General features: G+C 56.8%; 1 protein-coding gene across 1 annotated transcript; it reads right to left on the reverse strand.

Annotated features, from left to right (window-relative positions):
• Positions 1-1,466: 1,466 nt before the first annotated feature.
• On the reverse strand, positions 1,467-25,764 carry SARDH (sarcosine dehydrogenase). The gene is made up of 20 exons (XM_059828857.1): positions 25,449-25,764; positions 24,673-24,851; positions 23,970-24,149; positions 23,242-23,365; positions 22,970-23,070; positions 21,422-21,526; positions 20,822-20,951; positions 18,481-18,567; positions 18,263-18,353; positions 16,057-16,198; positions 14,326-14,409; positions 13,415-13,528; positions 12,729-12,867; positions 12,008-12,121; positions 10,313-10,460; positions 9,854-9,947; positions 4,737-4,899; positions 4,242-4,410; positions 3,681-3,816; positions 1,467-1,645 (listed from the first exon to the last, which is right to left on the reverse strand). Exons 1-20 carry the CDS (start codon positions 25,762-25,764, stop codon positions 1,520-1,522), a joined length of 2,742 nt encoding a protein of 913 aa, XP_059684840.1. The 3' UTR covers positions 1,467-1,519.
• Positions 25,765-27,308: the final 1,544 nt, after the last annotated feature.

Here is a 27,308-nt window from a genome sequence, read left to right on the forward strand (position 1 = left end):
CTCTGTGTGCATGTCCCTCTCCGTCAGGAGCCGAAAGGAGCCACCTCCAAGGTGGCCTTCGGGAAGATGCCAACAGAGCAGACGGGACCGTGGAGCTGCCGGGGGCCAAAGGCAGCCCTGGTGTCAGTGCCCCAGTCAGTGAGCTTACACCACAGTGCTGAGCTGGTCCTGCCGGGACCGGGAGCAGCCCAGAGGACACACAAAGACAAACTGTACCAGCAAAGCAGCTGAGGGCCAAATCACGCTCATCAAACTCTTTTTCCTTCTCCTCCAAATTCAGAGGCTACACACACACACACGCAGCAAGGACCCAGATTCCAACGGCGCTTGCCTTCCGGAGTTTCTTTTATTCTCTGGGGCACAACACGAGGATCTCCCCCCAGTTAAGCATCAAGGGGCTGCACGGCACCACCGTGTTTTCCTCGTTTCAAACCCAGGGGCTGACACAGGCTGCCAGCGCTCCCTGGGCACCCACACGCTCCCGTCGCCACCGCCAAAAACTGGGACTTGCCTTTACTCTCGCTCTCCCACAAATGGACAAGGTCATCGTTCAGGTCTGGGGAGGATTGACCCTCCCCGCCTTCCGCACAGCCATCGCACACTGAGGCAGCCTTTGAGCACCACGAACAAAATCAAAGCAGGCACTGAACATTTCGCACCCCAGGGTTGATTTTTTTAAGGGGCCTCAAGGTGCCAGTGAGGGCGACAGAAGTTGGTGCTTAAAATCCCTCTGAACTTTGGAGCCACAGTGAAGCATTTCGCCGAAGCAGGACCTGAAGCTCCGGCTGTGACCAGGGTGAGACGGGATGGAGGGACGAACCTGTGCTTGCAGAGGTGGGAGGAACATGCCTGGAAACCCCCTGGGTAAAGCCAACGATCTCACGGTGCAGAAGCACCCTGCAGCAGGCAGAGCACCCACAGCATGAGCCTGGGCAATGGCCCTGGGCACCCTGCCCCTTCCCTCCACGGCCCCCACGAGTGCTCCCACCCCAGCACCGGGTCCCCAGGGCACAGCCAGGACGAGGTGACACCCATCAGAGCAGGGACAGATGCAGCAAAGGACCAGAGAGACAGCAGGTTTGGAGACTACAGCTGTTATTAACAGCAGAGTTAGTTTAAAAAATTCATTTCCAGGCAGCGTGAAACTACATTTTCGGGGGAAGGGTTTCCAGCAAAGTCAAAAATTGAAACCACTTCATTTGCAGTCGAGCAAAACGCTGTTTTCAGGCCAATTAACCCATGGAAAAGAATTATTGCTGTAGTGGTACTGCTTCATTTAGAAAACAGAGCAACAAAACCTTTGGACTTTTTGGAATATCTTCCTCCTTTTCCCCTCTAATTTAATCCAAATTTTCTTGCTAAGTTTGCTGCAGATGTTTGCCCAGCTCTCCCAGCAGACCCTGGAGCCAGCTGGGGCACCCAGGGGCCAGGAATTTGGCCGGCAGCTCCTAATGGCATCTCCCTTCTCCCCATCCCAGCGTCCGCAGCACCCACTCGCCGGCCCCACGCTGCCGCACTCTCAGTAAAAGCCCTTCACTCGCTTGTTGTCGGGGTCGAACGGGGACTTGGTGTGTGCTCGGGCAGGGTAGGTCACTCCCATCCGCTCCAGCTGGTAGCTGCCACTCTTCACAAAATCCAGCGAGACCTGCAAGGCAGAGCCATGGCAAAACCCCTGTTAGGTGCTGCGAGCTGCGAGGCACCGGTGGGGCACCAGCCCCCTGCCAGCATCCCAGCTCCGTCCCTGGGCAAGCTCCCACACCGCCCCGCAGATCTGCTTTCCACAGAAAACCCGGCTCTGCCACCCCAGGAGGATGCACGGAGAAGACAAAAATAGATTTTTAAAAGCACTCAGCTAAAAAAAATAAAAAGAATGCAGTATTTAATTTCTTTGGAGGTGGGTTTGTTTTTTTCCTGTGGATTTTTTCAATGGCACCCGGTGCGAGGTGCACTTACAGCCAGGCGGTGGGAGCTCATGGCCAGGGGGGCCAGAGCAACCAGGCTGGGTGGGGGGATGGCCCACCCAAACGGGGTCAGCCCTGGCTGCAGGAGGGGACCAGGGTGGCAGCCAGGATGGTTTTTTGTGTGTTTTTATCAGCTGGAAATTGTCAGTGATTCAGCAACAGCATTTTTGTTTCTCTCCTCTCCGCCTCACCCCTTGCACCTCTTCTGCTCCTCTGGCTCTCTAGCCCTGATGCCGCAGAGACATCCCCACCCTGGACCCCCCTTCCCAGAGCCGGGGAGCATCACAACGGGTTGGCTGCAGGGCTGTATCCATGGGAAGAAAACTAAAGGGCCACATGCAACGCAGCAAGGCCCTGAGCAGCCGTGCTGGGCACCCCGCTGCCGGGGAGCTGGGAAGAGGGGGGCTCTGCATTCCCTCCTCCAAGAGCTCGGGGATTGTGTGGGGTCTGGGTCCAGCACCAAGCCCCCGATGGGGACAACATGGGGCAGGGTCCCGGTGCAGGTCCCCCAAGGGATCTGCCCTCCCTGCACAGCAAAGCTCCCCCCTCCTTCCGCAATTACTACCCAAACCAAGTGGGAGTTATCCCAGGGAGTGCAGAGATGAGGGCTGCACGTTAACATCTGCTTAACGAGCGCTGCTTCCTGGCTGCAGCCAGCCGGAGCGGCTACGCAAAGGAGCTGGCAGGGCTGGGGACCCCATGTTGCAACCACCCATATGTGGTTCCTCTCCCCATAGCTGCCATTTCGGCCTCCCCGACGCCCAGCAGGCAGCTGCCTGCTGCCAGCCCCGCTGCGTGCTGCGGCGGCAGAGCTTTCCCTGCAGCAGGTTTGCGAGCGGGGAGAGTGGCGTGATGGATGCACCCGGCGGGGATGCACTCAGCACCGTTCTGCTGCATCGGTGCCTCGCTGGAGGCAGGAGGGGACTGTCCCCCCCGCCACCTCCATCCTGCTGCCTCCATCATGCTGCCTGGGGCAGGCGGGGGTGGCCGGGAGAGTGGGATGTAACAGGGAGGAGAGAGAGAGTGGAAAAGGGGGAAAGGAAAGTCTAGGGGGGAACGTTCACCATGGGGAGAAAAGGTGGTCCCCAGGGGCTGAGGGGACAACTGGAACACAAAACCACTTGACTTGGGAGTCTTGTGCTGATGCAGGATTAAAAGTCAAGGCAAGCAAGAGGATGAAAGCACGAGCATATGCACTGCTCTTGGTTTGCAATGGGGAGGGTCCCTGGGGACGTCATCCACGGCCCTCTGTCCCCACACGGGTTCCCTGGCCTCTGCCTACAGCACGCTCCTTAATGAGGGCATCTGATTTACTATCCAGGAGTCCTCCAGGGTTAATTAAGAGCCTGCTGCGCTCCTATTGGCCATTGCTCCCTATAACATAAGTTAATTCACTGCTGCAATTAAATACTCGATTGCAATTAACATCCGAGGCAGCACTTGAGCCGGAGAGCATTGCTGGGACCACGCAGAGCGACAGCCGGTGAGATCGACCTCGCCGCTGACCCGTGGCATCCCTCACCCTCCAGCCTCCCGCGGGGGAAGCACGAGGGGGGCTGCTCTGTCTCGCTCCCCAGAGGACAGCAGGTTTGCAACAGGTTTGTGCATATGGCTTCAAAACCAAACAAGCGCTACGCTCCCCTCCTGGCAAGCCTCCGCTGCGGGGAAGGAGGTGCAGCCGTCCCCGGGGGCTGGCGGTGGCGGGGGTTCTGTACTCACCGGGCCCCCCGTGGGGTCACAGATGTAGCCATAGGCGATGGTTTTGTCGATGGCAAATCCAAAGTCTGCCCGACGGATGTGGCCGACCACCTCACCGTCCCGCCAGACCGCCTCCAGGCCGAACATCGGCACCTTCCTGCGAGGCGAGGGCAGAACTGCCGTCAGCAAAGCCCCATGTTGGGACCCCATGGGGGAGAGGGGCTTGGGGGGGCTTGGGGGCTCCCACAGGTTCATTATCCTCCCTGCACTGATCCCAGGTGCTGGCAAAGCCCCTCCAGCCCGATTTGCAAAACCTCCCGCTGCTCTGGGTGAAACAAGATAAACCCACTCCCTGTCACACCATTTCCAGCTCCCATTAAACATTCAGCAGGGAATTTGCAGTGGGATTTAAATTAGAGACGGAATTAGAGCATGGAAAACAGCCGAGCCAGCTTGCAACTGAGCTCCACGTGTGCGCCCGGGCGCAGGGGTGGATGGGGATGTCTGAAGGTGCTCGTCCCAGGACGGCCATCGGCATTGGGTGCTGCCCGGCGCTGAGCGGAGCCCGGCAGTGGTACTCACTCCTCGGTGGTGAAGCAGACGAGGCGGCGGAAGATGCCCTTGGCTTTTTGAGCCTCCACAGCCTCCCGGCCCAGGAAGGGGATGCCGGACTTGAGCTTGCAGGTAAAGGCTAAGCCTGCTTCCAGCGGGGTATCGTCAGGGCGCAGGTCTGCGTGCCAGTGCCTGTACCCTGCAAAGAGCAAGCATGGGTCACCCAGCCTCTCCCTGCCGTGGCAGCAAGCCCAGGGTGAGGAGCATCAGGAGACCAAGACATCACTCCTGCCTCTTGGACATCCCTGTTGCCATCGATTCACTTGGCCCTGGACAAAGTACCCTCAAGCGGAGCCTGTATTGGGGAAGTCTCAGCAAGGAGTGCTGGGGGTGGTAGCATCTCTGCTAGTAGCTGCCAGACCTCCAGGCACACTAACCCACCCTCGAAGCTGAGAATAACTCATTTGCCCTGGTCCCTTGGCTGGAGGGAAAGCAATGAGTGCTGCTGTAAGGAAAGCAAGAAACCTTTCTCAATGCTGAGGCTGTCAATGGCTCTGTAGCCGGCATTGGTAATGCCGTGCCGGGCACCCGCCTGCATCACCGCCTGGTAAACCTTCACGCAGTCCGCCTTGGGCACGTGCAGCTCCCAGCCCATCTCGCCGACGAACGACAACCTCATGGCACGGACCTGTGAAATGCAAGAGGCCAGACATCCTTGCGGACAGAGCCGGGATATGCAGCACAGGAGAGGCTGCAGAGCCACACGAGGTCATGGCATGGGGAAAGCTGTCTGGCCTGGGAACTTTGTGCAAACGCCCTGCTTTGGTGGAAGGCACTTCTTTGCTCTCCCTAGCGCACAAAGCCAGGGTCAGGCTGAATTTCTCATCTCTGGACAGCCCAAGCTCAGCACCTCAAACCCAGCTATGGTCAGCGCCCAGGAGGGATGGCCAGCGGGCGGAGGGGGCTGCGTTCAGCATCCTCTGGCCACCGATCCCGGGGCTGTCGCACCAGCCGGGCTGGGGTTAGACGTGAAGCTCCGGCTCCAGCCGGGCTTTTGTCTCCCTCTGCTGATCCACCAACGCCAGAAGAAAGCTCACAGGCACCCCCAGCCCTGCGTCTCCCCAAATCTGCCCATCAGACGGGGAGGCTGGTCCTCACAGGACTGTCCTCCTTCATGGCACTTCGTCCCCCGGGGATGTCCCCCACTTGGGATGGTGCTCCCACGGCAGAGGCACCCAGAGGCCCTACGCTCCCGGGCAAGGGCTGAGCCTGGCGTCCCAACCCGCGTCCCGCTCACCCCAGGGGGATGCTCAGGGGTCCCCCAGCAGAGGCTGTGCCCCAAAGTGTTACTCTCTGCTGCCAAGTTAACTCCACACTGAATGCATGAAGCTCCAAAAAGGAACGAGCAGATCAGCACCGGAGACGCAGTGCTTGTTAGGGGAAGCCTCATCCTTGGAGATGTGCCTGCCTGCCTGCACTCCTGGGGGCACAGACCCCCCGGCCGTGCTGGGACTGCCCTGCCCATGTCCCCCCCACTTCTCACCCAGGCAGCCTTGGCTGCATCCTCCTGTTGTCCCTACTGAAACAGTCTGCATTCCCAAAGCTTTCCAGGCCAGTTGGGGCCACCCCAGCTCAGGCACCTTCCCTGGAGAGACCCCTTGAGCCTGAGCTGCATTTCCCTCTGCTTCATCTCTTTGGATTTCTCTGCTTCCTCCCCCACAAAAACCCCTCTGGTTCATCCCTTCGGATGCACATCAACTGCAATTGCATAGCTTGCTTTGGGAGAGAGATTACTCAAGAGTTTCAAGCCAGATTGTGATCTGCAGTCTTAATAAAGCAGTTTTCAGCTAGGAAGAGACTTCCAGGCTGGTTCTGTTGCCCAAGCACGCTCCGCAGCTTTGGGGCTTCTTGCCCATGCTGGCTCTGGATGTCGTTGAGGCAGAAGCTGCATCTTGCCGTTTGCTGAGCTCTTACTACAACCAGGAGCTGGTCTCAGCTGTGCTCTCTAATCCCGGGTACAAAAAACAACGGACCACAGCAGCCGCTGCCCAAAACAGCAGCGACAGGCACGAGAAGTACCAAAGGGATGCCCGGGCTCTCCACTGCAAGGACAGCCAGCGGGCGATGGCTGAGAACCCCAAATCCATCCTTGCTCTCCCCAGCACCGCCGTGCTCTGCGGGCACTGCAAAAATAATGCCCTCAAGCAGAGCTCAAGGCAGCTTTTAAGACACCTTAATCTTTACAATAGGAGTTGAGAGGAGGAAGGAATGCCATAGGTGTTGGGAATTTATTTTGAGCCTCCTCACAAGAAGCCGTGCTGGGGAGCCATCCCTCCTTCGGTCCCCGCCACAGCCCCGCAGCGAAGCACAAAGGCTGGCAATCGCTTTTTGAGGTGCACAGACACAAGGGGTGTGGAGAAGCTTTTCGCTCCACACAAAGGTGTCATCTAATTAGGGAACAGCCAGAGATCAAGCCGCTGCAGCCAGCTACTATCTTCATAGCGGCAGGAGATGCTCTGGGGATTGACAGGCAACTTCCCAGCTCATTAACCCTGCCTGCTACTCAGCAGCCAGCGCTGCAGCTGAAGTGCACTTTACTTTCAGGAGCAAGTTACTACTGGGAGAAACTTCCCCTCAAATCACCCCTGCTCCAGGGGAGCGAGCATCCCGGCAAGAGTGGTGAGGCAGAGTGATGCACCATAGAAAACAGGGATTCTCAGGAAAATTAGGGTGCCAGTCTTTGCACAGGCAGGGATTGGGTTTGCACCCAGACGTGCAGACCCCAAGCAGGGGTGGGCACCCCACCACGGAGGCCAAGGGGGATGTCAAGGGCTGGACTCAGCCGCTCCTGCCAGCTTTCTGAATTCCCCTAGGAACAGGTTTTTCTGTTAGATTTCAACTGGAGCTATGAAATAGCATCAATTCCTGGGTCTTTGAGCAGCAATTCAAAAGCATTTTAAGTATTCTAGAAAATGAAAACCTGAGCTTTACCCTGTATCCAGCAGTGAAATTCAAAGGGGCACCTTTCTCTGCTGTTCAATACAATGAGAGACGCTATATATAAACTCACAAACCAATCCATAATTTCCAGAGTCATTAGCTCTGCTGGAACTCTCCTTTCACTCCAGCTGATTTTGTTCAACTACTGAGTTAATGCATGAAAATCTCAGTGATAACTTTTTAAAGATGTTGGGTTCAGTTTAATCCCCCTGGAAGGCGATAATATCAGTGAAGGCTTCAGCCCGCTGTCCTGAGAAACCCTCCTGCTCTAATTTTGGCGTGGGATGGAGACCCCCGTGCTCGTCGTGCAGTGGGGTGAAAGAGACCTCCCGAAGGGTGGCCCCGGCAGCAGGCAGGGAGTCCCCCCCTTGCACACCCAAGCTTTTTTCTTACAGTCAGGTCATTTACACCCAAAAGAGCCACGACATTTCTACCAGCTATTTCTTCCGCGCAGGACTGGGTTATTTTTTATAAACTTGAAGCAAAATGCAAATAAACTAATCACACTCTTGAAGATGGGAACATTTATACACCTTTCCCAGGGGATAAGTAGATTATTACGAGATGTTATCAGTTCACCACAGGCACGACAGGGGAGGACATGGGGAGGGTTATAACTCACCGGTGGAGACTAAAATGCAACGTATTGGACAACCTGCAGCAGTGGGTTGGCCTTTGGGTCCCCTGTGCCACTGTCATCCCCTCCCAAGGGACACTGGACACACCATGGGTTTTTGGCACCTGGGGCACAGGGCACACTGATGGCGATGGTTTGGAGGATTAATCTGAGTTGGGCAAAATCTGTGGCTTAGTTAAACCGCCCTAAACCCTGGCTAGGCTCTTGCTCTCAAATCAAGAAGCCTTAATTTGATTTAGCAGCAATCCCTTCAGCAGCCAGCTGTATTCGAATTAAAGCCACTTGAATTCTGAATGAAAAGTGGCCATGCGCGTCTTAACCCAATTTCACTAATATCCAGCCTGCCTCCAGCTCCCTGTTTTCCTGCTGCCTTTTTCAAGATTTACCACTGCACATTCACCCCCTTCGTCTCCCATCAGACACCGTCCCGAGAGCCAGCGCAAACGCTCGGCACAGTCCCTCCTGCCAGCCGGCTCCTCCGGGCAGGAGAGGGATGCTCTGGGACCGGTGCCTGCCCAGACTTCCCATGGGAAGGATGGGGTACAAAGTCAACCCTCTCTTCCAAAGGGGTGTTTTTGCAAAAGCAGGAATACTTCATATGAGGTAAATATCAATAAGAAACTGAGGCAGAGCTTCTGGAGCAAACCTTACAAAAGCTTTTTCCCCGTACCAAAACTTGCCAGCAGCAGGTTTGCCCAGAATGTTTCTCTTTTGACAAAACGACACTTCATGGCCACCAAATCTTCACTTTAGGGTGTTTCAAGCAAGCTAAATCAGCAGCTTCACGCATGACAAAACTCCCCAAAGAACTGTCATCACCCCTTTTCCCCAGGGATAACTTCAGACCACGTTGATCTCTGCCGTGTGAGGCAGGGGAGAGATTTAAGGCACTTTTCTCACTGCCCTGCACCAGGCAAGACAGAGTGGTCCAACCAAGCAGACAGCACTGCAAAACCTCACCGCAGACCCCAGGGACTGATCCGCCTCTTTGCAACACAGCAAAGGACACCAAACCGCTTTAGGCTGAGCCTTCCTTCCTCGACACCTCCGAGCAATGCCATACAATGTGTTAAATCCATCGCTGTGGGTCCTGGCAGAGGGACCAGCCTGGGCGAGGTGCATCTCTCCCGTGGCTTGCTGAGGACTGCCGCACTCAGGACAGTTTGCACATGCCTGCCCTGTGCTCTGCAGGCAGGCAGCAAAGGCCAAGCGAGCTCACCTCCATCTGCAAAATGCCGCACCGGCACTGCCTCCCCAGGCAATGATTCGTGGGTGCAGGAGCCAGCCAGCACCCCCCACCCATGACTCCCCACCAGGCACCCAAGTCGGGCAGCGGTGCTGGTTTCCACCACCGCCCCGAAGGGCTTCTCATCCCCTCGCTGCGACACTGAGGGGCTTAGCCCGAGGTGTTAGTGCGGAGCGTTACCACTTCTGCATTTTTCTTGCATAACCGCTGACGCGAGCCCTGAAGTCTGGGCAAACGCAGGGTGATCTGCGCTTGTACAGAAAGCTTAAGGCTGTCTGACTTCTCCTGTGATCAAATACACCGGCTCCGCAGGCTGCCCAGCCCTTGCTGCCAGTACTTGACATGCTTTACATTAAATCGTCCCTATGAGTAGGGGAAGAAGGAGGGGATCTAGAGTGTCAAATAAATCTCTTTATCACCACTGCTCACCCCTAATCTGTGGGAGGTGTCTCTTGTTCCTCTGACAGCATTGCAAAGCCATAAGTCACCATGTCCCTTCCCCAAGCCCTCAGTCTGGGCTAGACACTGCTGGGGGGGCTGAGAGAGCAGGTTGGCACCTGGCAAGAAAATGGGGAGGAAAACACCCCAATTTTTGGCCTTTTCCAACAAAAAAAACCAACAAAACCTCCCAGCTGCCCCTTGCAGCAATGTGGAGGCAGACGGGTTCCCTAGCAGAGGATGCTCGGCTGCGCAGGCTGGCGGGCGGTCACCCCAGTGAACAGACCTCCCCGGGGAGCTGGAGGGCCGGACCCATCCTACCGTGCATCCTGCGACTGCGGCGAGTTTGTGGGTGGAGAAGGGGAATGCCTCATTGCTGAGGTCGGTGTCGAGCACTTCTTGGAGGACGACGCGGCTGTGGGGAAACAGCAAAGCGGCCGCGGTGAGAGGACGTAGCTCGCCAGCGTGCTCGGAGGGTTATCACTAGAACTTGCTTTCTCATCTTGTTGGCAAGACAGACCTCCCCCTCTGAAGGGGAGCTGACGTGGGTGATATGCCATGCTGTGAGAGCCTCGAAAGGAATGCCAATTCCCCAGCAAACAGAGCATCGCTCTAGCCACACCATCACCTGGTGCTGGGGGCTCACACCCACCCCTGCCCGACACGGGGACCTGGCCTGCATCTGAGGCATCCCTCCATCCATCCCTCCATCCTTCCTTCCATCCCGTTCTCCACGGTCAGGGTGCAAGGAGGGGGCCGCCACGCTCTTCCTGCACTCACCTCAGCGGGCCCTGGATGCTCATCATACCCAGCTCCTCTGAGCAGTCGAGGAGTTTGCACTGGAGCTTCATGTCCTCCAGCACGGCGGTGATGTGCGACCAGTTGTGCTGAGCCACGGCCCCGCCGATAGCCAGGTAGTAGCCGTCCCCTGGAAGACACCCCCCCGGCAGCCTTTCAGGCTCGAGAGCATCGGGCTGGGGACAATGCCCAGCTCAACTCGGGGCTGGTTTTGCTCTCCAGAGGCTGAGCTGCAGCCCTGAGCCCTCCAGCTTTCACAGCCCAGGGGCGACCACCAAGAAATGGGGGGGGGGGGTGTGTAAGCAGTGCTGGGGCAACGGAGGGCTTTGGGGCTCTGCTAACATCCACACTGTCTTTTAGTTGTGGTGCTCAGCACAGTGAAAACCAAATGACCATTAAAACCTGAAAGAATAAAAGGTAGAAGAAGCTATTCAAGCCCTGGAGATGCCTGTGCGTGAGCATCATGGGAGGAGAAAAAACTCTTTATCCCTTGAGACCAACAGCAAAAGCGTCTGCTCTTTTGTCCCGGAACAGAGCGGATGCCAAAGCATGGAGGGAGCCGGGAACTACAGGAGGGAGCAGGGAAGGGTGCAGCGACCAGGCCATAACCAGTGCAGGGGCTGCACTGTGTACAAGGAGGAATTTCATCTCATCAGTAATCCTGGGTGGAAAAATCCCTAGGGAAGGGGTTTGAGAGCTGATTAATATGTAATCAATCTTCCCTCTGTCTTTTCTGCCACTACAAAATTGCTCTCTGATAATCTGTCATAACGATAATAAGTGCAGCCACCTACTGTAATTGGAAAAATAGACTTCGCTGCGATTAAACTCCTCCATCGCCCGACAAACCCTGCAGCTCTGCCACCCGCTTCCCGTCACCCTTCTGCCCATGGCAAGCGCCCCAGACGAGAGGGATACAGGATTTGCCCACGGGGAGGGAAGAGCTCACTGGCACCCGACCACCCCAGGGCAAAGGCGAGATTGCACCCACAACACCCACCACCCCGGGGCCGGCGCTGGGGGCTGCACCACCGCAGGGCTGGTCCCTTCCGAGCAGCAAATCTGAAGGTGGCACTGCATGGGGACGGCCACCCAAGTGCAAACCTCCCTGCTGGTGGCAGCCCCGGTGCCACTGGGCATGGCGCTTGGCAGTGCTGCCGGGGAGCAGCTCGGTGCCCTCCTCTGCTGCTGCTGCTGCCTAATGCCACCTCTGCCCTCCGGGCTGGCTGCTCTGCTCCATTTCAATTCCTCTTTATTGCAGTTGATAAGGACTGGGGGAGATGGCAGAGCCGCCAGCCTGGGCTGGACAAACCCAATAACAGCGATGAGCAGTGCAGCGCCCCGGGGACAAGGGGGATAATCAGGTTACAGGCACCGAGGGACAGAGGTGGAAAAAGCCAGGTGGCTGCCATTAGGTAAATGCAATCACCCCCACGCCTGCGGCCCCCCCGAGCGTGGCAGGGATGGAGCAGATGCTGGCGGGCCTTGGATGAATCTGCCGCCACGGCTTCCCAGGACTGGAAAGGTCTTTGCGTGCATTGACGCAGCTGAAAAAGGCAGTGGGAGAGGCTGAGAGCCGAACTGCGGGAGGGTAAACCCAGCCAGCGATCCCCCCCAGCCCCACAGGGGCTGCAGAAATGGGCCCAACTCCAGCATCCCTGTGCTCAGGGCTTTTACCTTCAAAGGCAGGGGCCAGAGGGGAGCCCGGGTCCCCGGGGCTGATCCGGCTGACGGTCAGGTCGCTCTCCACACCACCCCGCTTGTTCAGCATGCAGGTGTACACGGTCGAGCCTGGGGAAGGAGATGGGCACCGCTGCCCATCAGCCGGCCCCGGCACAGAGCCGCGGCCCCGGCAGAGGGAGGTGGGTACCAGGAAAATTAGTCCTCATCGCTACATCAGCTGCCACTGCCTGGGTATGCCCTGATGGACCCAGGATGTGCCAGCACCAGGAGGGAGACAGGAGCTGGGCGTTTTCCCCCGGAGATCTGCGTGGGGAGCTGAAGCTGCATCCTCGGAAATGCCATAAGCTGCCTCCCAGCCCCAGAGAAGAGGGCAGCTTCTCCCCGTGCGAACCGCGGCTGGCGAGGGTTGTGCTTGATTTACCCATCGCATCTCCAGCTGTGAGCCACAGCTGGAGCGAGTGGGCCAGACCCCCCCTCCCTCACCCCCCAGCTCAGAGCACATTTGCCCCTGTGTAAATGAGAGCAGAATCCAGCCTCCGGTGAGGAGAGGGAAAGCAGTCGCTCTCACACGCTTCCCATACCCTCTGCAAAAGCAGCATTTAAAAGAAAAGCCCGTTTGGGTCCCCCACGGTTTGTTTTGGTGTAAGATGTGATTTCCCAGGGCAGCGCTCGGCAGAGGCAGCGCGCAGCCGAAATAAGGGGGCTGAGCCGGTACCTGGTGCTTTGCTCACATCGGCAGTAAACAGCCAGTTCGCCGCTTTTGTTGCTTCAGGCCCAACCAGGTAGAATTTCCCAAAATAAGACATGTCGAAGAGAGCCAGGGCATTTCTGCACGTTAAGCATTCATTCTTGATCTAAAATTAAAACAAACACACGGCTGAAGTTGAGGCATATTGTCACTCCACAAAGGGAGGCACATATTAGAACCATTTATGTCATGAGAAACAACACCAGGAGACTCGCCTGGTGCCTTTAAAGGCTGCAAGGCTTCAAAACACTCCTGAAAAATCAGGTATTAAACGGAGTAAGTCTGACAGGCCTTCCTGTATGCTCAATCCCATTCTTTACGCCACTAACACAGTGACAATCAACAATAATACTTAAATTTTATGAAATTGTGTGTTTTCCCTAAGGCAGTCTCAACTCTTTCATTTGGGAAAGCAGCAGTAAAATCCCTGTGGCCTCTCCACCGAGGTTTCCAAGCATGGGCCACAGATTTCTCTTAATCTTTTTGGAACATTTTTCCCAGTTTTGGGCAAAACTCGCTGCTTCACCTCCTTCTGAGCCTCACCAACTCCACCCAAAGTGGCGGTGTGGCACGGGCTCTGCTGCCTCTAATCCCCCGGCTCCAAATGTGCCCAGCGGTTTTGGCGGGGGGGGGGGCTGCCCCTGTGCACTCACGATGTCATGGTGGGGGGGGAAGTCGAAGGTGTACTCGTCCCCCAGCAGCCGGTTGTAGGTGTAGTCCCTGTGGCGCTCCTGGCCGTACGCGCCGTAGTAGTCGTAATCCAGGACCTGGGGGGGGAAGCGGGAGGTTGGGGGCAGTGAGGAAGACAATGTGAGGCTGAAGCCAAGGGGCTGCTCCCAGCCGCATTCCCCCCATGCCAGGAGAGGAGTGGGTCCACGCAGGACCTGGCTGTGCTGATGGGTCCCCACCCCAGCATCTCTGCCCATGGTGATGGGTCCCCACCCCAGCATCCCTGCCCATGGTGATGGGTCCCCACCCCAGCATCTCTGCCCATGGTGATGGGTCCCCACCCCGGCATCTCTGCCCATGGTGATGGGTCCCCACCCCAGCATCCCTGCCCATGGTGACAGGTCCCCACCCCAGCATCTCTGCCCATGGTGACGGGTCCCCACCCCAGCATCTCTGCCCATGGTGACGGGTCCCCACCCCAGCATCCCTGCCCATGGTGATGGGTCCCCACCCCAGCATCTCTGCCCATGGTGATGGGTCCCCACCCCAGCATCCCTGCCTATGATGATGGTTCCCCACCCCAGCATCCCTGCTCGCTGCTCTCTTCAATGTATAGAAATGAGATCAGCGCCTGTCATTTGGGGACATTGCAGGCAGATGCTACCTGTTGCAGAGGGACAGGCAGACAGATACACACAACACACACACACACAGATCACCCTCTTACCTCTGTTACAGTGAATTAAAGCCCAACAGCTTTTATGGACCCATTTTGGGGACATGCAACTGCTTGCAGTATATTGCACACCCTGCACACGCAGGACGCATCCTACGCACGCTGGGCATGGCCGGTACCCTCTGGCTGAACGCCCCCCGAAACGCGTGCCGTGCTTACCGGGGCTGCTCCCCCGGGGCTGAACCAGCCCGGCCTCTCCCATCCATGCCGCTCCTGGAAAACGCAGCCCTGCCGCAGCAGCTCCTATGCCAGGGAAGCCAGAGAAATGGGAACAAATGGTTAAAAAAGAGCCTTTTCGCTGCTTTTTGAGCAGCACCCAGGCTGCCCTCCTGGAGCGCATGCTCAAGACCAGGCTTGTGACCCCCTTGGCTTTGGACATCAACAGCCAAAATGAGCTCTGCAGTTTGTCTTTTAAAACGGTGGCAAACCCCAGCTGCCTGCAAATTGCCTGATAGTTTTGTCCCCCCAAGAAAGCTATTTGCCTCAACAGCAGCCGACGGGCAGGAGTCCGGCAGCCCAGCTGTGCACCCCACCAAAGCTTGCACTACGGTGCAGGAATTACTGACCGGGAGATGCTAAATCCAGAGAGCAAGATTCCCCCCAATGTTTACAAGAGTAATTATATAACAACATTTAAGATTTATATGGCAACCTCATTCCTCCTCTGTGCTCTCAGGAAAATCTCTCTGCACGCAATTAATTAGGGATCCATTAAGATATTTTTGTTTGGTGCCTCGGTTCGGAAAAGAATAGATTTTGTTGAACATTTCAGAAATGATTCAGTGCCTATTTATAAAACACAGCACACGTTCTGGAGCTGCATGTATAAATACCAGGCTGTCAGTCAAATGGGCATCACTTATTAGACATGCTATTAAAAAATAAATTGCATCCTCAGTGACAGAAAACAACTGAGCTGTCAACCAAACACTGGGGGATGGCAGGGAGGGATGTCTGTTTTACTGCTTGAGCCTCTGCTCTTCATCGGAAGAGGACTGGTGTGATCTGAATTCGCGACGAGCAGAAACGGGCGTGAGAAATGTGGCTGCTGCTTGCTGGGGCTGGGGCTGGCAGTGACGGGGTGGGACAAGGCACCAGCCCTGGGTCACCCCGAGTACCTCGGGAGCGGTGGGTGATTTTGGGGGCTCTGAGCCACGGCTGCTGCAATGCTGCTTGTGCAGCAAACTGCTGGAAACTGGATTTTTTTTCTCAAGTGCTGCATCTTGAAAGCATTCACCTATGGAGATTTGTGCAAGGAAGCAGCTGGCGAAGGTGGGAGCAGGGAGGAGCCCTGGCTGGCAGCTACAGGGAGCAAAACCAGCGGGGACTTAGGGAGTGCCGGCAAAACCACCTCCAGGGAGGCACAGCTGCTCCCCACTCTTCCCGCATCCCTCCCCGTGCCCCAGCCTCGCTCTGCATTGCGAGACGCTGTTTTGGGGAGGAAAAGCTGCTGCTGAGCTGCGAGCGAGGCATCGTGAGCCCGGGGGCAGGAGATCATCCAGCATCCCACAGCCCTCGCAACTGCCCCCGAGCCGGGCTGGCAGTGAACGGAAGAAGCCTCTGAGCCCTTCCCTCCACTTTTCCCTTGCCCAGCGACTATCACTGGGCTCTTAAGCCATATCTGCTAAGTTAAATACTACGGGAATGCTTGGCAGCTCTACCATTAAACTGTCCGTGGCCTCAGCACCCTCGCAGCGTGCACCTGGCGAGCTTTGGGATTTGGCAGGGATCTTCCCAGGATGGATGGATGGGATTAAGGATGTGGCACGCTTCTTTGGGGACCGATACGGCTGCAGCCACGCCTTGATACCTCTTTTTTGCTGCAAGGATGGTGTGAGGGTCTCCCACCGCTCCTCACATGGCAGCCTGGGTCGGGGTGCGGGTCCTCACCTCATGCAGGGGATCCTTCCTCACGTTGCGCCCCGCCAGCGGCTCGTCGTGGGGGAAGACAACGGAGTAGTTCTTGGCGTACGACTCATGGCTCCGCTCCCGGATCCAGCGGTTGTTGTCGGTGAGAGAGTGGTGAAACCTCCTGGAAGGCAGGGAGAGGGCAGCATCCGGATAAGCCCACCAGCTCACGGGGTGCCTCCTTCCCCGGGCATGGCCCTCTTGGCCAGATCCAGATATGGGTGCAGCTGTGGTGTAAAATTGCTATTCCTGCACCTGCTTCACGGGTAGGAGAGCAGAGGAACCAAGCGGGACTTGGTGCTGGCCATGCTGCAGCACTGCCCATCGGAGCTGGGCGCTTGCCGCAGCCCCCCCCGAGCTCCCCAGCACTGCTCCAGGCACATCTACCCCAGAGCAACTGGGAGCAGAATACAGCCCTGCTGGCGGAAAAAAAAGTAGAAAAAGAGGAGACTTGAGGTTAATTCTGCTCCACTTCAGCATGGGACCAGCCTCAGAGCACGCCTCGTGCAGTTTAAATGCAGCCCTGATGAGGGAAAGAGCCCTGGACATTCCTTACATTTTTCATCCAATTCTCCCTAGGCTGAAATATAAATAAAACCCAAAGCATTTTAAATTTGTTTGACATATTTTCATCTTTCAAACAGAAAATCTCCTTGAAGGAATGTGCCAGCTCAGCACACGCTCGGGTTGTTATTACCAGAGACCTATAACTCACAGAGAGCAGCCCCAGGTGCCGGTGGCACCTTTCCCATCCTCCGGCTTCGGCAGGCAGGGGAGCACGGCTCTCCGAATTACCAGCGGCTCCTCTCCAGCCCAAAGCCCCCAGGTCTGGAGAAAGGGAGACAGGCAGCAGGCAAAAGGCAAGACAAAATGTCACTTATAGTGCCTTTTACAATAATACTTTCAGCTTCCCTCCCTGCTGCCTGGGTGCGGAGGAGAGGCAGTGCACCGGGGCCGAGCCCTGCAGTGGTGCAAGCAATGCAAGCAATGCTTCTCAAAAGCAGCCGCGGGCTGGCTGCGAGGGCAGCTGCCTCTTCTGCTGGCACGGGACAGGCAGCAGGTGACACATGGCATGTCACCAGCACCCCCGGCCGCCCCGTCACCCCCAGCCCCTTCACCGACACGCTGAATTTTTGACAGCAGCAAGAGGAGCAACAGCTGCCAGATGAAATATTTGCAAGCGAGTGTTTTGAGAGGATAAATATTTAAATGTGCGGAAAAGGGAGTTATTTAAAGAGGACCTTAGTAATCGTCACTGAAAGAAAAAAATAGGACTGACACCAGCTTGATGATGGGGCAGACGGGATATGGGGGATGCTCAGGTAATCCAGATGCAAGGGTTGGAAAGTCCCCAGCCACTCTCTGAGCGGGGCTGGGGTCCCACGGCGCAGGTCAGCCCCGCGATGGCTGCGGTTGTGCCAACCCGCCCGTCTGACGGCGCAGCAGTGCCTGCCCAGCCCGGGGGTTTCTCCTTCCCGGGCTTGGCCCATCGCTGGCCCGGCTGCAGGGCTGGTGGAGGAAGGCTGTTGGAGGCATCTCCCGCTGACCTCTGCAGGCACCAGCACCCACTCCCCTCTCCTCCCAGCCCGAGTCAATGGGGTGTTTACCAGCTTCGCCACTAAAGCAACATGATTTTAAAAGCTTTGTCCCTGACAAGGTGGTTGCTGTCACTAGCAGCCCTGTAAGAAAGCCCAAACCCAATCAAATATAATCAAGCAAGTCAAAAGCAATTACAGAGCCAACATCTGCACAGTCAAAACTCCTGGCCCGTGTTGTGCTGCAGATGGGGGGGAAAGCTAATCCTTCTCCTGTTGAAATCATCACCCCCGATTATTAACTTAGAGGATTAGGCACGGCACTAATTGAACAACAACAAAACCCAAATGTAATTACCCTGTCCTTTCCCGTCACCGCAATCTCCTCGTGTCTGATGGAAGCTGTTTGCGTGGAAGTGGAATGAGGCAAATGAGATAAACCCCACGTGTAAATTCATTAAAGCCATTGAGTGTAATTGATTCCAGCTCCTCGGAGGGACACAGGCTGCGGCACAGATGCTGCCTGGACACCCACTCCCGATCCAGCATCCAGCCCCACCTCAAAACCCATCCCCAAGGACCACCCAAGGATGAGGACTATCAGTGAAGGAGCCCACAGCCTGCGGGGACCTGGGGCAGCCGGGGTGACTTGCCTGATGTCGTAGCCATACATGTCCTTCTCTGGCCGCCCGTGGATGATCCAGTGAGCCAGCTCCCTCCCGCAGCCGCCTCCCAGCATCATCCCTGGGGGAAGAGGCAAGGAGCCAGATGAGGCCAGGAGGCCAAGAACGGCTGCGGGCGCTGTGCTCTGCCCAGGATACGATGCCCGCATTGGGACGCCCGAGGTGTGATCCTTTCAGGTCTCTCTTACCGGCGCTGTTGAAGCCACAGCCGAGGAAGAAGCCTCGGACTTCTGGGGCTTCTCCCATGAGCGGCTTGTGGTCGGCCGTGAACGACTCTGCAAGACAGAGAGGGGCATGTGCCATCAAGGCCAGGGCAGGCATTTTGGGGACACATGATGCACTTTAGGAGCAGGGTTCCTACAACTTCCCATGCTGACCTTGTCCTGCTCCCAGAGAGCCAGAGTTGGACAAACACTGAGCACTTCCCCGCATCTCAGCTCAGGCATCCCCCACCTGCGCCTCTCCAGCAGCGCCCAGGTAGCAGAGGGAAGGCTTCCCTGGTACTGGGATGCCCAGCATCATGCAGGGGTCTTGCGCAGGCTCCTGAAGCAAATATAGGTACGTATATAGACATGTATTTGCTTCAGAAGCTTGCACGAGCATCCACATACGCATGCACACACACATACATGCACACCGCACTGCCGGTGGCAGAGGCAGGTGCTGGTGGCACAAGGCAGCTCCTTTGCAGCCCTGCGAATTGCACAGGCTGTCCCTGCACCCTGGAGACCCCGGGCTCGGGTTAACTGTGCCCTCCATGCCCCGGGGAGCTCGGCATGCACGCCAGCACTGCAGGGGGAGGACCTCAGTGTTAAGGTTTAGATTGAAAATTCGTGAAGCAGAACAAATCCCCAACGAGAAGGTGCACGAGGCACTGCAGCGGCTGAAGCAGCCTCTTTCTTTCTCCCACTCCCCCAGTCAAGGGAGCTGCACAGACCAATTCATTGCCTCTTCAACATCTGGGCCATATTTCATTTTTATGACTATTTTTCACCTTCATTGATTTCTGCTGGGAAATTTCATGACTTTAAGCTACTTTATTCAGCTGAGGGATTGCTGCTGATGTCGCCCAAGGCTCCTGTGCTAACGATGTCTCATGCTGCCAGCTCCTGCTCCCCACAGGGCTGTCAGCCACAGTCCCTCTGCAAATCCCTGCTACGGAGGACAGAGCAAACCACCCTGAGAGGTGTGTAATCCTCCCCCGTTTCATGGTGGTTCATCCATCCGTGTGAAAGGAGAGAGGGAAGACAGAGTTCAGTCTGGTCCTTCCCCTGCCCAGCAATGCCCAGCTTGTTTCCCAAGATCTCTGTGCTCAGGAGAAGGAAAGAGGGAAGTCAGAAGATTCTTTCACGCCAGTATATCCGTACTGATAAGCCAGGCTACAAATTCACTGAGTTAATGGAGCAACACCCAACGCACCTCCCCTTCACCAGTGGTGCACACCAGCCCTGCTGACTTTGCACTGGGACGGATGCTGAGTGCTCACACGGGACCTTGGCCCGCTCGGCAGCAGGGTTGGATCAGCAGCCGGAGCAGAAACAACTTAAACCACCCCGATTTGGTCTGCTTTCATCCCCTGTGCCTGAAGCACAGCGCCGTAGCTGTTCTGGTGGTGAAATATTTACCGCGCAGCAGAAGGGACAAGTGTTTGCTGTTTGCTTCAGCCCAGCGTGACTCGGCTGTCGCAAGCAAACCAGCTGCTGGTTTAAATCAAGAAGTAGAAAAGGAGGAGCACTGACCCCTTGGAAATTACATTACTGTACTACAACTACTAGACATAGATCTATAAGAAGCCAGCTCCCCACCGGAGGCCACCAGCTCTGCTTACACCACGGTTTAACCAAACCCACCGTACCCAGGGCCAAGACCTCCGCCTTGTACATGTCATGTTTTACCTGCCGCGGGGCAGGAGATGTGCCCTACTTTCCCCTTGTACAGCAGCACCGCTCCCTCCCCGAGGGCCTCGAGGGTTTCCCTTTAAGTGCTTCAGCAAAAAGGAAGTTTTAACAATTTTTTTCTTTAGCATATGGTGGATTTCAAGGCCAAACTAAGTGTGCAGGGCTCGGGTTCGATGGCTGGCATGACCTCCAGCTGCCGCTGCAGCAACGCTATGGCCTTTAACGCCACACCAGACAGCCTGAGATGTAAATCTGGGTAAATCTAATGTCATCAACCCAGAAGCAAGTAGTAAAAACAATAATATAAGATAACACTTAGTATAATAATGGCCACTGCTTGAAAAAAAAATCTGCCCCTTAATTCCCCAGTCCAGCGGCCACAACATCGGCTGTAAATCTGTGCTAGCCACTCCCCAGCTTGGACCAAGGCAATAAGCTCCCCGGGTGTTTCTCCACCTAGGCTAAGCCTGGAATGCCACCCCTCGGAAGATGACACCATTGCAGCCAGACCGCTGGCGCTTTCTCTGCGTTCAGAGAATTTTTCTCCTCCCCAGGTTATGAAGTTTCCCCTTGCCTCCAGCGAGACCCTTGGAGGAACGCAGCCGTGGTGGTGCCACCGCCGCCTCATTACCTGGCCCGCAGACGGTGGATTTAATGCCCGTTTTCTCCAGCACTGGCACTCTGTTGATGGCACCTTCAATGTGTTGCATGAAAACATCCCAGTCCAGGTCAAAGAGGCCAAAAGCAAATTTTTCAGATACCTAAAGGTGGGAAACAGGAATTGGGACACAAAATAGAGTACAGCTGAGGGTGTAAGAACTTCTTAGCTCTGGCAGCCTTGGTGGCCCTCGGAAATGGAGGCTGCTTTGCAGACTCTGGCTTCTTTGGGTTTTCATGAACAGCCCAGCCAAGCCAAAGGTCTGGGGCAGAGCCCGAATTAAGACACCTGCACCCGGATAAAGGGATGATGCAGCAGGGCAGGGACCGCACGGTGGCCTTTAAATCCCCCCAGCCCAGCCTTTTCATCTCATTCCTCTTGCCTCGGCATCTCGTATCTATGCCACAGACAGACCCAAAGGGAAGGTGCTGTCCTGTGCTTTCCCCACCGGCTGCGCAGAGGTTGGTACCCGCAGGAGCCGGGGGCTGAGGTACACAAGCCTGCACCCACCCCTCGGAGACGGGTTCCCTGGAAACCTTTCCTTCTCCCGGAAAACCTCCTGGCACCACTCACCTCCTCCCAGAAGATGGGGTTTGACTCATATCCACCCACAGAAAGGGCATCGCCTTGGAGACGGAGATACACCGAGGCGTCATGATCGCGAACGTTTGGCATGTTCTGAAAAAACAGGGAGGGGGAGCGGAGGGGTGAGAGGGGACCGAGAGCCGTGGGGAGAGTCCGACTCCGCCCCAGCTGCACCCTGGCAAAGCTGAGCGGGATGAGCTGGGGATCTGGGGCACAGGGTCGGCGCCTGCAGCAGTGACCCACCAAGGATGGGAGCAGCGGTGGCTCCGTGGATGTTTCCACAGCCCTGAAGCTTGGGTGCCCGCGTGCCCCAAGAGGAAGGCACCCAGGTGATGCTCCAGCAAACCTGGCCAAACCACAGGCAAAGCGGCTTACGCAGGCAGCGATGCTGCGGGCAGTGCGCCCGTTCACCAGGCCTGAGCCCAGGCACCCGAGCTGGAAGCCGAGTCTTGCACAAATCCTGCCTAATTAGCAGCTGGCAAACCAAGGCTGCGGGCAGGAGCTGTGCTGCGGGTGCATTTGCACAGGCGGCAGGGCAGCAGCACCTCGGCTCTCCGGCTGCTCCTCCGTGGCACAGGCAGCACTGGGGATGCTCAGGGGAATAGGAGCAGCCGCTGCGGTTGATCCCAGCTCGGGAAGCATCACGCATCTGCTACCAACCTCCGCAGGAGGATGCAACAGCACAACACGTGGGCAGCAGCGCGCAAAGAACAAGGGATTTGTTCTCGTGAATAATGGATAGAGAAACATTTAGATAGCACGGAAGTGATGGTGTAGGACCTACTGCACTTCATGTTGACAAATGGAATTAAGTGGATTGAATGGGAGGCAATGGGGTCTGCAAGCCACAGCCTCTTCTCTGAAAAGTCTCTTTCTCACTGTGTTTGTATGGCAAAATGGAGTTACTGGGTTATAAATGTAATCGTTGACACCAGCACTTTTTAAAATGAGGCATCTTGGACTGAAAAGTCAGACACAGACTGTGTCAGTGGGCTGGAAACTAAATAATGTGTCACCCTCAAAGCCCTGGTGCCTGAGTGAATGAAGTCTCCTTTGACCCCTGAAAAAGTCTCCGCAGCCGGATGGCAGGAACAGATTTCTTGGGAGACTTTAGAAATGCTTGGGGAGCTACACGTCTGCCTGCCAGGGACTGGGGCTTGTTCAGAAAGTGTTTGGCATCTTTATTAACGCTGCTATCAGACACTAAACACACCAGAGACCCTATAATTCTACCGAGATAAAAAAAAAAGAAGAAAATTATGCTGCTAGTCACAACATTGTTAAATATTAAATACGACTCTATTAAAGGTAGTCTGATAGTCCTGCTAGGAGAAGAAGCTGCGGGGTGTGCACTTCCCCAGCTGCAGAGCCTGACCTGGCAGCACAGGCTTGCGCTGAAGGCAGGAATGGGGGGGGTCCCGCAGGTCTGGGGGTCCTGGGGGGGTCTTTCCCACCTCGCCCTGCTGCCTGCAGGGGGGCCGGAGCCAGCGCTGTCCTCCAGAGCAGAGGAGCTGATCTGCAGCTGCGCGGACTGACCTGAATGCCCTCGATGCGCTCGGTCACCACGTAGGCGTGATGCATCCCCACCAGCGGCACGTGCACGCCCGCCAGCCGGCCCAGGGCTCGCGCCCAGACGCCTGCGGAGAGAGCAGCCCTGCGCTGAGCACCTCTCCATCCTCCAGAGACCTGTGGTGGTCTGGGGGTGACAGCCAGATGGGGGGACAAGGACTGATGCAGACACTCCGGCTCACGGGATGTGGCCACAGCCCCGGTCCCACACCTTCCCCACCGTTCTTTGCGTGCTGTACCTGCACAGTTGACCACGCAGGGAGTCTGGATGGTCCCGTGGGCTGTCTCCACCGCATACACCCTCTTCACCCCGAAATCATCGGCTCTGACCTGGATGCCAGTGACCGGGCAATTCTCAATGATCTGGTGGCAGAGGAAGAGCAGCAGAGTCATGGCAGGGGCACAAGGGCAGTGGGACAACCCGGCTCGCCTGACATCTACCCCCCAAATCTGGGAAAGGTTGAATCCAAGCGGCGGTCTGGCACTGGCCATCTCCCTTTCCCAACAGCTATTACTGTTACCGCCGGTAATAACATCCCTCCCTTAACTGCAGGGTTAAACCACTGCCCTGTGCACCTGCAGCTGAAGAGGATGCTTATTATTTACACGCACATGAGCGAAGCAATGCTCCAAGGACGGGCTGGTAGTTCCTGCCTTGAGGAGTAGACTGTGTTACCTGACCCTAAAACCTCTGCTCTCCCGAGTAACCTGCCTTGGGCACTGCCTCGTCTTGCTCCTAAAGGTCTTTTTTTCATCCTGTATTTTCCCTGCATCTCGTGGTTCCTACCAGCTTTGTTGCTCTGACCCAACAGCCATCAAAGCCAAACAGGACAACACCCTTCTTGGGCAAAGACCTTATGCTGCAGGAGCAGCTCTGCTCCAGTGGGAAAGGAGGAGATGGGAAAGGCAGATGAAATCTCCTCCAACGTCAACAGGCATTAATAAGTTAGTACTAATTAGGAACTACCGTAGCGCCTCTGGCAGTTGCTGCTCTGGCAAGAGTCGAGCAGGTACCAGCTGGATCCATGGTGCCGTCCTTGGGGACATACAGCGTGCCGTACAGGTCATCGATGTTCATCAGCGGGTACAGATCCTTGGTCTGCGACGGAGTCAGGACGTAGGACTCCACGCCGTACACCTTTCCCAGCTGCCAACCGGACAAGAAAACCGGGAGCTCAAGCAGGCAACAAAACCTTTGCTCATCACTTGCTGCTGGAGGAGGAGGAGACCCCCAGAACACGTTTAGCTCCCAGATGAGGCAACTGCTACCCCAAGGCAAGCCCAAAATCCAGCGCAGGGTGGGATGGTTTGCACAGATTTCAGGGAATATGGTCCTATATTCCCATGCAAGCTGCCTGCACAGCTGGAAAAATGATGCTACCACCATCTGAAAGGGCAAAAATCCATGGCTGGATTTGATTTTGCCTACTTTGCCAGCATTTTGCCTGATTTCAGCAGCCTTACAGATGCCAGGAGGCTGCCCTGGAAGCATGACCCAGGCCATTCGCAGCTCTCTGGGTGGGAAGACAGGGATGGACGGACCATTCGGAGACCCGGGGGCTCCGCTGCCCTGGGACCCCCCCAGCCCTGCTCCCGTGGGCAGGAGGTAAACACCACCTCCTGCAGCCCACCCGGCCGGGGAGGGGGGACACGGAGGGGCTTCTCCCTACCGACATGAGCCTCTTGTACTCGTCGAGGCGCTGCTTGTTGGAGGCGATGAAGAGCCCCCCGTTCTCCACCCAGCCCGTGTGCAGCCCCGTCTCCGCCGGCAGCTCCCGGCTGACCACGTCCCGCGTGTGCGCCAGCAGCTCCACCTCCACGTCGCTGGGACGCAGCTGCCACAGCAGACCTGGGAGGGGGACACACACACACACACACGACACAGCCCACGGGTGGGACAGGCGGCTCCGCCACCCCTCCGCTGCGGGGTGCGGAGGGGGCCCCGCCGTCCCACGCGTGGCGGGTGTCACCCTGGCAGGGCTTTTGCTCCATCTCGTGGCGACGTGGGAGTGCTACAAATCATCCGTTTCTATTTTCCTTGGGCATGAAATGAATGGGAAAAAAGGGTTTCTGGAGCAGGCTACTCCAAAAGAGACAAAACCCCCAAAAAGCTTCTTGAATTAACCTCTCCTAGCTCCCCGCTCCCTGCCAAAGGAGCTTAAAGAAGAAAAAAAAAAAAGGTGTGGAAATAAACTGTTCCCCTTTCCCGTGACCACATAAAACTTTTTTTAAAAAAAAAGAAAATTTGGGGGATGTTTCCTTAACAAAAAGTTATGCCCAAAGGAAAAACAGAAACCCTGAAATTCTCCCCATTTAAAGCCAAAACTCTCCGACACAGGCCAGAGCCAGCCTGCGCAACGGATCTGCTCCATGGGCAATGCCATGGGCACCCCCGCGCCCGCCGCCCCCACCCCAGGGAGCACCCACGCTGTGCCCACCGCCTCACCGGCCGTGTGCCAGGTGGTGCCCGAGGTCAGGCGGTCCCTCTCCAGCAGCACGACGCTGGTGACACCCTGCTTGGCCAGGTGATAGGTGGTCTGGCAGCCCAGGCTGCCCCCCCCGACCACCACCACCTCGGCCGAGGATGGCGGGGGCCGGCTGGGCTCCCCGCTCCCGGAGCCTTCCTCCTTCAGCGTCTTCTGGTACGGGACGCTCTTCTTCGCCGTGGGGCCCGTCGCGCTGCTGAAGGACCGGGGGCTTCTCCATGGGGCTGGCAGGCGGCGGGGGGCAGCCGCCCGCAAGGCACAGCTCATGTAGGACATCTCCGCCTGCAAATCCCAAAAACACCTCGCTGGCACAGGTGGGGGACCCCCCCGGCCAGCCCGGCTGCTCGCCACTGTTTTGGTGGCAGCAGCATCTCTGGGTGCTGTGCAAGGGGCTGGAGCGAGCCCCGGGGCACATCCCTGAGCGGGCTGCTGGGACCCCCTTCCAGCGGGGAAATGGGATCCCCACTGCACGCGTGTGCACTCCCAAACACCCTTCGGAGGGGCCCCGCTTATAAAAGGGGCTTGGAAACACACAGGGCACGGCAACGCCTGTGCTCGCTCAGGCCTGCAGAAGCCACTTTTTCTTTTTTTTCCTTGTATTCAGGAGCTGTTTGGCCACAATGAAGGCGCAAGGTTTGCTCCCTATCAAGAGGGCGGTGCAATGGCTGCTGGTGGGGGACGGGGACAGATCCTGCCTGCAGATGCCCCAGCCCCTCCGCCCAGGGCTCATGGTCGGGGACACGGCTCAGAGTTTGCTCCGAGCACATGGTTTCGGGTGCAGCGGGGTCTCACAAGCCAGCACCAGCCCCCTCCCACACGAGCCACAGGCTGTGGCTGGGGGCTGTCCCAGAGCTCACCCCACTGAGACCCCCCGCTCACTGCCATGTGGTCTCCAAAACACCCACTGTTCCCCCACCGTCCCCCGCAGCCCAGCAAAGCTGCAAACTCCCGCTCGGGAAATCCCGCGACACCCGCAGCAGTTTCTCGGACAGTCCGCAGCAGATTCCCACCGCCCGCAGCCGCCACTCGCTGGGCTCCACTCACCGACAAGGCTCGCTCCGGGCTGGCTTTCCCTGCTGCGATGGCCGTGGGGCCCCTGCCTTCCTCTGATGCTCTTCTCCTCCTCCTCCTCTTCCGTGCACTGCCGTCCCTTCGGCCCCTGCTGCAAAAAACATTAACCAGCGCTGGAGGCGAGCAGAGCCAGCCCAGGCGGCTGGGAAATAGGGGCTTACCTCCCTCTTACCCCTTCTCGTTGCTCTGCTACTTCCCGACGATGAAGAAAACTCAGGCAGAACGGAGAAATTCGAAATAGGGAGGAAAATTCTGCTTTTCTCCCCGGCTCAGTGCCCGGCAGAGAACAAACAGCCCAGCTGGGGCCAGCGGGGGCTCGCAGCCTCCCGGGCTCGCTCGGCGCTGGCTGGAGCCGTCAGCTGGATGCCAGAAAGCAAACACGGCGAGGAAAGGCACCATCTGACCCTCCTGCCGGAGTTCCCAGCAGTTACTTTTTAAGAGCAGAATTAAAATAAATTTACACATTTCCTAAGCCAGACCCGACAGCTCAAAGCGAAGGTGGGAACACTGAAAAAATTTAATTTAGAGGGGGTAGGAAAGTAAACGTTTGATTTAAATCTCCCAACCTGAAGGTTTATTGTTCCTCCTGCCCAGGACTCACCCCTGAAATTAAGGCCTGTTTGGGCAGGATACGCAGGTGACGCAAGTTCTTTAAAGGCGGCTCTGAAGGGCCTGATTCAGATATCTCGGAGAAGCAGGGCTCGGGGTGGAGCCAGGGTTTGGCTGGGGTTGGGGTCCGAGCAGCATCG

The sequence above is a fragment of the Gavia stellata genome, chromosome 24 (assembly GCF_030936135.1).
Source record: "Gavia stellata isolate bGavSte3 chromosome 24, bGavSte3.hap2, whole genome shotgun sequence".
Lineage (NCBI taxonomy): Eukaryota > Metazoa > Chordata > Aves > Gaviiformes > Gaviidae > Gavia > Gavia stellata.